At 38.4% G+C, this 9,242-nt stretch overlaps 1 protein-coding gene across 3 annotated transcripts; it reads left to right on the top strand.

Annotated features, from left to right (window-relative positions):
* The first annotated feature begins 536 nt into the window (after positions 1-536).
* Positions 537-8,939, top strand: crebzf (CREB/ATF bZIP transcription factor). Of its 3 annotated transcripts, XM_065469603.1 has the most exons (5): positions 537-728; positions 1,705-2,256; positions 2,357-2,517; positions 2,693-2,768; positions 3,169-8,939. In XM_065469603.1, the coding sequence occupies exons 2-4, from the start codon at positions 1,748-1,750 to the stop codon at positions 2,704-2,706; spliced, it is 684 nt and encodes a 227-aa protein (XP_065325675.1). In that variant the 5' UTR covers positions 537-728; positions 1,705-1,747; the 3' UTR covers positions 2,707-2,768; positions 3,169-8,939. The 3 variants fall into 3 exon arrangements, with proteins under 3 accessions (XP_065325675.1, XP_065325674.1, XP_063319444.1); XM_065469602.1 differs by having other exon boundaries at positions 1,705-2,517; XM_063463374.1 differs by having other exon boundaries at positions 1,705-2,768.
* Positions 8,940-9,242: the final 303 nt, after the last annotated feature.

Here is a 9,242-nt window from a genome sequence, read left to right as displayed (position 1 = left end):
TCCCCAACACTGCATATAATACAAAAACCAACTATTCACATTTCAACTTTTAACTATTTAAATTTTCAGCTTTTTCCTTTTAAACAATTTTAAAGTGAAACAACACAAAACACTGCAAACCACAATACAGTTAAATATAAATTAAAATATGAAAGCAAAAAGAAGATACACATTCTCTGTCTTATGGGCCTGCATGAATAAACTTTCTGAATCCTTTATCATCCGCAACTGAAAATAGTTGTGGATGATTACTATACCTTTCTAATGTAACGTTGTTGTCCCTGGCTCTCTTTCTCTGTCTCTCCCTCCGGCTCTGTTCCCCCCTCTTCCCAGCGCAAAGCACAAAGTGGAGTGAAGCGGAAAAAAAGTGCGAGAGAGAGGGTGACAGAAAGAAAAAAAAAAAACAAAACCCACGGCTCCCAATAAGGAGTCGGCTCTAAGAGCCGTTTCGTTCGCGACCGACACATCACTACTCCACACCAATTGGTGGCGGTAATGCACCATTTTGATGTTTGCCAACCTTAAGAAGAAGAAGAAGAATTTTCCGGAAGTGTCGTCTGAACTCGCTGTGAAGCTATTCGGTTACACTCTTTGGACTGCTCCGTGTTGTTTTCTGTTTAAAGTTTCGGATTCTTCAGAAAAAAGAAACAGATAAGCAATCTGTAATCTTGGTAATTTAATCAACGGATATACCGAAAGCATTTATTGCCGTTTTCCCTAAAAGGGAGGTAAGTACACGGTTGAAGAACTGGTGTGCTGCGTCATTATGAGTTAGCGCCGTAGTGTTTTAGCAAGGCTAGCCGCAGCTAAGAAGCATGTGAGCGGACGATAAAAGAGGACGTTTTATGCTTCACCTTTCAAATTAATTAGACTGTATGTCTTGGATAGATTTTACTCTTTCTCTTTCAATGTATCAGAACATTAATGACTAAATCAAAGCCAACCGTATTTTATGAATATTAGCTTGGCGGTAAGGCGAAGGTGGTTTTAGGACAACCAGGGCTCTGTCAGCAAGCTAACTATAGAATTATAGTTAGCTTGCTGACAGAGCCCTTAATATTTGTGATGATGTTATTGTTTGGGACCTTAATCTGCGAATGTTGCGATAATGCGGAAATGTATCTTTATATTGAACAAACGACGTTCTGTGGTGTGTTGTCGAGCACTTACTGTAAAAAGTACCTACTGTAGGTGAAGCTAATGCTGAGCCTTATCTTAGCAAGAGGCCAGGTAAAGCTAGGCCTTAGCTTAGCAAGAGGCCAGGTAAAGCTAGGCTTTAGCTTAGCAAGAGGCCAGGTAAAGCTAGGCCTTAGCTTAGCAAGAGGCCAGGTAAAGCTAGGCCTTAGCTTAGCAAGAGGCCAGGTAAAGCTAGGCCTTAGCTTAGCAAGAGGGCATTATACGTTCATAGTACGTTTAAGCAATAGCTATCTCAGCGCGCCTGTAAGGAGAATGCCAGTACCTAACACGAAGTGATTCATAAGTGATTTAAGAGGAGTGAATTATTTTTCAAGCCCAAACGGGAATATACGTCTTTCATATTAGTTTGTCGCTATAGTGTTTATTTTCTACCAATTTTATAAATGTTTAGGTTATTCTGTACAGTTAATTAGTTATTGTTCATTGGCCTGTGTTTACTGTATTACTTTTGTTTGGTAATCAAATCTACGCCAATATAATTGTATGTTTCTGTCTTTACATGTTCAGGTCTTTGTGGACAGGTTCCTTGCAGTCCAGCTGACAAACCACAATGATCACTAGAAGAAGAAGTCGCACTGTCACCAACACAGAAGTGCAGTCTCCAGAGGTTGAGGCGGTAGATGTGGAAAGTATGAAAGATCTTCAGATTCCATGTGACGGATTCCGAGTTAAAGATGTGGATGCTGCTGGAGTAGAGCTTGATGACCTGTTTGAAGACTTAAAATGGACACTAGACAGAGATGCTTCATCCTCGCTCTTCAATATTGATTTGGCTGATCTCTGTGTGTACAACACCAAAGATGGAGACTCCGGGCTTGAAGCTTCAACTGCCTCATCTCCTGAGAGATATTCTTCTGACTCCCAGAACAGCAGGCAAAAACAGTCAAGTCACATGACTAACAAAAATGCCATCGCTGCCAGATTAAATCGTCTCAAGAAGAAGGAATATGTCAATAGCTTGGAGCAGAAGATCGGCATTCTTTCAACGGAAAATAGCACGCTCAAAATAGAAAATTCTCAGCTGACCAAGAGAGTGGAAGAGTTGGAAGATGAAACCAGGTACTTGAGGGCTGTGCTGGCAAATGAGAGCATGTTAGCCCAGCTCTTGTCCAGGCTGAGCGGTGTGAATGGGATGAAATTATCTTCCTCACTTTTCCAGGGGCCCACCTCAAACGAGCACGACTACGCCCTGCCCAGGAAACGGGCCAGAGTGGAGGAAAAAGAAACATCTGGTGGCGTGTGTCTTCATGTGGACAAGAATCATGTCTCAGTGGAGTTCTGCACCAAGTGTGCAGAGAGTGCAAGCACGGTGCTCAAAATGTAGGGTCAAGTACTTCTCTCTGTTTTCAGATATTGAGACTGAGCTTGATGGGGCTCAGTGTGCTGAACTTGAGGCTGGATGAACGCTTTGAATTGATTAATTACCTAAGAACTGTGCATGTGTTTTTGTGTGATGATGGAATGAGTTCATGTTACTGCTAAACCTTGTTGACAGTTTCTTCTAGGTAATTGGTTGATCCACCATGCGGGATGAGTGGCTTTCAGAACGCCTTTGTCTGCTTGACTCCATGGTAAGGATCAGACAAGAACAGACATTTTCTGTTTTGTTTTATTTCACAGGGTATAGCATTCAGCCGCGACGCCAGTGTTTTTGTTTCTATAACTTTATTTTCCTGCTAGCTTTTGAGCACATGTCTTTTCCATATGGATTGTTGTTTTAGGAAATAACTTGATTAAAGTTAATTAGGTTTTACTCTTAATTGTCTTTTATCTTTAATCTTAAGATGTTAAGATAAAGGTGGGGGTCCACAAAGAGTGATCTTATATCGTCTCAAATTGGAAAAGCAATAATCTGTCGGAAGACAATTTTTTGTATGTTCAGTTTTTGTAGAACTAATCTCTTTGTGAACCCGCACCCCTGTACAAAAGAATACTTTCATTTAGCGCCACCTATTTTTCTTTATGCTAAAGTGGATTCTGCTGGTGGAAGGGGAAGAGGCTGGACAAGCGGCTGCCATCGTGGCCTGGTATTTTTTTAAAGGTAGTATCGGTATCAAATGGTATTTGTGATCCTATTTCATCACTACTCCACAACATCTGTAGCTGCTGATCCTGTCAGTATAGCTCCCGCAGCAGTTTTAAGGGCTGACAATAGCTTCTAGTTTATGCAAACACAAGTTTAACAGTCTAATTATAACTTGTATATATTGTTGGAATGTTCATTTAACATACTCAGAAAAATCTGCTGTAAGTGAAAAAAATCTGTAAATGTGTACATAACTCTGAACACATACTGTTTTAGGTAAATGGCCTTTGAGAAATGTTGGACAAATAAATCTTATTTACAGTACTTTTGACTTAAAAGCATCTGCTTGTTTTGTTTTGTTTTTGAGTCTTGTTTAGTACTGTTGATATTAATGTGTCTCTTTTTCTCTCTCTAAACAGCAAGCTCTCTGCTGATAAACTGAACATTTGGGTCAAGTCTGGTAAAGGTTGTCAAAACAAATGACCAAGACCTCATTTGATGGAAGCACAAAGCATGAGGGCCCACAGGGGTTATCTTGCCCATGTTTTAGCCCATTTACTTCAGATTACACAGCCACATCCTACACCTAAAATTAGTAGCGTTTTCATAGGTCTCGGTCAGTCCACTTAAACTGTACCAAGCCTGGTGATCTTTTCACTACTACACGTCAGGGTATATTTACACTGCTGGGATTGCCAGCCCTGTGACTGTCAAACACCATTTTCAGTAGTTGTGTAGTTACTTTGGAACAGGAAACCTTACTTTATTTGAGCTTAACTCATTAGTTCAATTCAAATGTTCGGCTTTCATAAGTTGCTCTATCCTTGAGTTTGCTTCACATGAAAAGCTGTCCATGTGAAAACTAGTGGAAAGCTTTTATTTTCAAGTGAAAATGGGTGTAATGAGTCAGATCTCTACACAGTAAAAGTGTGGTCTGTAGCCAGCAGATGGATTTAAGTGAATTGCTTTAATTTCAGTCACTAATATTGTATACATTGTAATATAGTTTATTTGAAAACTACCTTTGATCCACTGAGATCTTTCATTTTTTCAGTGCACGTATGCAGACTGGAATGATTGATCAGCCAGGCATTAAATTGTGAGGCATGTGAAAGTGGAGTCTATTAGGTGAGCTTAGCATGGAAACTAAATAAGTACATAGCTTCTCTGACTGTCCAAAGTTTATTTATATATTTTTCTTCTCATGATGGTTAGCTACAGGCTGTTGGACTCTGATTTGAAAGTGTTGTATAACACTGCAGAAAACCAAAACCATCGACAGTGGGGAAACTCATTTACTCACAAGTCAGACTGTAAGATCTGTAGCTTAATGATCATCTGTGTCAATCCTCATGGATATCAGTCTGCATGTGAGCTGTGTACTTAAAAAATTTCCCCCCACTTGTAGTACAAATGGCAGTGTTTTTTTAATGTATGAATTCACATACCTCATGTATGCCCAAAGAAGTCACCCCCTGCTGGCAGTGAGGAATAATGCATATTTAAGGTACTTGAAGCGTTGCATGTGACATACGTGGACATTGTTGACTATTTGTTGTACAACTGTAAGAAATGAGCAGTTTCAGCTCCAGTCAGTTTAAATCAGGGGTGTCCAACATAAGGCCCGGAGGTCAGACTTGATCCAGGAAAAGATGCCAACCTACTAGATGTCTTTGGAAAATATGGAGGGCATAGATTTTGGACTTTATTTACATAGATTTGGCAGCTGCCTGTGCTGCTAATAAAAACACTGCCACAGACATTCATACTACGAAGTAATAGACAATTAAATGATAGAGAAGTTTCCTAATTACAGGACAGTCTGGGTAATGAGTTAAAAAAAAAAAAAAAACACCACTGTCATTTTATGTTTATTTCTTACAGTTTAAGACCAAAGGATCACGCTGAGCTGCATTTCTTTGTCTGCATTTAACCCATTCACTCAGTGAAGCAGTGGGCAACCACATCAGGTGCCCGGTGTAGGGATGCATAGGGATGGTACCTTGCTCAGGATAGCCATTCAGCGGATTCGAACCCCCGACCTTCCAATTATGGGGCAACCACGCTACCTACTGAGCTATCACGGACGGTATCCCACGTTCTTGATTTTTAGTTCACAAACACTTCTTGTAATGGCTTACAACTCCTGAAACTTTGGAGGCTTTAGCTCTTTATACAGTAAAGTTACAGTGGGATACAAATAATATCAGGGTGATCCTGCCACAATTTGTTCCTCCTGTCCAAATCGCGGAAAAACAGTAGTTTGTTTCTAAAACCATTTTGCACAGCGGCATTTTTTGAAAAATGTATCAATAGCAATGTTGAATATTATCACACAGAAAAAAACAACTACACATAAAATAATTCCATTGTGACGCCTCTGTCTTTCTAAATGGAGGGACAGTAACTGCGTGTGTATATGTAAGCGTGTAAAAACTGCAGATAGGAAGATTATCTATCCGCCATTGTAGAAATTCATCTCATGTAAACATGGCGCATAGCGTGATGTGAAAAAAGCCACATACCTTTGACGTTGCTTGACGAATTCCTCGTCCACAGGCAAACACAAAACCTGAGATTTCGAAAATCTCCAAACCTGACAGGAGTTCGCCTCCTTTTTCGGTGATTTGAAATGCCGTTTACGTGTGAACAAAAGCTCCAAACGCATAGAAAAAGCTGCGTTTTCAAAAATACCCGTGTAGATGTGGATGTAACGTAAAACAGTAATTTATTGCTACCTGTAATTTATTGCAGCTTACTTTTATTTGTTTAATTGGTTTACTAAATGTTTGAGGTGTGAAATAAACTGGGGAATTTAAATGGTGGGGGGCGCGAAGATTTTCTTGTAAAACAAAGGGGGGGCCTAGCAAAAAAAGTTTCGGAACCACTGTTCCAGTGAATGCCATATTTTAATTCACTTTTGTGTTTAATATATTTTTGTGAAAGCACTGTTTTGACGTCGACCTATTTGGTCAATGTTGCATGTTATACAGTGCGTGTTTCAAGTTTCACATAAACTGGTTCACTTTCAGCACTTTTAGTGGAACCATCAGGCATAGAAGTGGTTCGCTTTGCACCAGGTCCAAGTACAGAGCTTTCCATCAGTTTCAACCCCAATTCTGAAGAAGCTGACAAAGTGCAATGACATGCATCTCTCATAAACCTACAGTTTAATCACAATGTATCGCAGGTAACATCAAATGTTTGAGCTGAGGAAATGTACTATTTTGAGAGAAAATTACTCATTTGAAATTTTGGCAGCGGCACGTGATCAGAAAGTTGAGGCCAGCCCATGTTTACTACAGTGTTGCAGTAGTCCTTTAAACATCTGAGAACTGAGACTAGTTGTTGGACTTTGCTGGAATCTGATACAAGATTCCAGCAACAGTTTCTCAACTGTAAGAATAAAATAAATATGAATTGGATGTACTTGGAGGATTGTATTCAAAACTCCACTTATCCTTATCACAAGGCCATGCGCTTATCAAAACTACATTAGAGGATAAGCAGCAGTCATATACCAATAAGTCAGCAACAGACTATTCAGCCTGTCATAAGGACTATGTCTGTTAAATAAATGCAGAAAAATTGCCAGAAAAATTGGCTGGCTTTGTAAGGAGCTTCTGCTGAAGTAAAAGTGGGTGGGTTACAGTTGCAGTCTCCTCTAAGAATAACTAGTACTTCAAGAAGAGAAATGAGTAAAGCATCTAAATAATTAATTTTTACCGCAGATATGTGGCTTTGACCTAAAGTGTCATGAATCCCACGTGTATTTCGTATGATGTTATGATAATGTCACAGCTGAGTCTGTCCGAATATCACTTGAGAGACGAGGACAATGCTATTTTAGTTTGTTTAGACAGGTAACACTACATCAAAGCAGAAAAAACTGCATACAAAAAGTCTGAAAGCTCTGTTTGGGGAAAAAAGCACAGTATAGAGGGTGTTTTCTGAAGCAGAAGTTAAGTATCATATGCAATGATGTAGCAGGAGTGTTTCCAGGGTTTTTTTCTTTTTAATGTGGAAGGACAAGAAGGACCAATGACAAAGCATAGAGCTCACAAGAAAGCCAACTATTTATTTAAAATAAAGTAGCTGTAGAACGATTATAAAACATTAAGCACGATTTTCAAGCTCTGGATTCCTCTGGATTCTCTATATCACAAGTGGTGTTGCACAAGACTTTTTTGTTTTGTACTGGATAAATTGTTTTTCAAGGTAAAAGTACTGAGTTAAAAGTTAAAAGAGTTAAAACATATGTGATCAAAGTATATTCAAATGAATAATAAACATACTCATTATATAGACTGGCCCTTTTTGGAATCCCATACATTATATCATTGCATCATAATTATTGACGTGCTTATTGCTTTAATGTGGTAGCTGATCTGTAATATCCACATATCCTTATCGGGGGTTCTGGAGCCAACCCCCCCCTCCCGAAATAAAGAAACCTAATGAATCCAAAGAGAATCCGTGAAAGGTTGCTGAGGACAAAGAAACTCAAAAGAAGCTCTGAAACTGTGGAAGAGATGGGTAAAGAGTGGAAAAAACCAAAGCAAGAACATCGTGTTTGAGGATCAGAAACTTAGATAGCTGTTTGGGAATATGTGTAGACATTAGTTAACAAGGCTTGAGAGTAATGCCATATATATATATATATATACGTATACATATATGTATACGTATATATATATGTATACGTATATATGTATATATATATATAAACAGACATCCCTGCACCACTGCGCGTGTGCAGATAACAGTGCCTTGTAGCAGTGTAATTATATGTTTACCTAGACCACAAACTAACTAGGTAAGATTATTTTAGGTTTTGGAGGAAGCTATTTGTTTAGACACCTGTTTTGTTTTGTTTTTTTGTATTCAAAAAGTTTATACAGGTTGCAAGGTTATACCGCCTTTTTTTCTTGCAGTGGTCATTTATGTAACGCTCGTGCAAAGTAATTTGCACATATATAAATACTAAATATATAAATACTAAAGCTACTACTTTCCATACAAGTGCAGAGCGTTCATCCAGTGTTTGCAGAGATGGTCTGTGTTTGTTAGCAAGCCAGCTAGCATGTTGCCTAAGACAGTGACTGTAGCGCTCTCTCATAGTTAACAATAGTGGCGGTGAACCTTGGTTTGTAACTAATAATGACCAAATGAAGCTTTCTGAAGCATCGAATGTTGTATTGAAAACAATTGAAACCCAGTTCATTAATCCAAGATTTTCAAACACAGTCCTCTTTGGTGACATCTGGTGGCCAAAAATATAAAGAGCAGCTTGAATCTACAACTTGAAATTAACGATTTCATTGGGATTGCCCACTCTAAAGTGCCGAATTGACAGCTTCTGTTTAATATCATGTGACAGGTTTGTGAGATATTGGGCTACCACTATGGTGCTTTGAACGTGTATTTTTTGGGTGAATTAATTATGGTGTCTATTTGATTTGATTAATAAATTGTTTTGATGAATAAACCGTTCTTATTTAAACATGTGTAATGGTGTATTCTCCGTTTGCTTGTGACTTCTTGATGTTTTAATAAATAAAATTATAAAAAATAAAATACACTGTATTTGTGTACACTGTGTTACAAATCACTGAATCAAGTACTGAAGCAGTGACATGCCGAATGAAGCTTCGGACGTCATTAATCACTTGCCTGTTCAGATGAACCAAGCCTAATAAACACCTTCATATAGAAACTGTGTTAACTTGTGTTATTTGGGTGTAATATTTAAATTTGTTTGATCTGAAACATTTAACAAACATACAAACAAATAGAAAATCAGGAAGGGGGCAAACACTTTTTCACACCAGGCTAAGTGAATTGGAAAAACACACACAATGCCTAATGGGAAAACTTGGATTCATTAAGTTTCAACCTCAAATACATGCTACTATGCAGAAAGCATTTAAAAAAAATTGTTTATAGGTGTGAGATAATAAAAAGGTTTCATTTTAGGCCATATCATAGCTTTAGTCTTGATTTTGTATCTTTCAGACAA

The sequence above is a fragment of the Pelmatolapia mariae genome, linkage group LG20 (genome assembly GCF_036321145.2).
Source record: "Pelmatolapia mariae isolate MD_Pm_ZW linkage group LG20, Pm_UMD_F_2, whole genome shotgun sequence".
NCBI classification, from domain to species: Eukaryota; Metazoa; Chordata; class Actinopteri; order Cichliformes; family Cichlidae; genus Pelmatolapia; species Pelmatolapia mariae.
Note: the sequence above shows the minus strand (reverse complement) of the source record. Positions and strands in the feature narration are given on the sequence as shown.

Excerpts from the sequence above, each read along its gene's own strand:
- crebzf (XM_065469602.1), top strand. The coding sequence starts at position 1,748 with ATGATCACTAGAAGAAGAAGTCGCACTGTCACCAACACAGAAGTGCAG.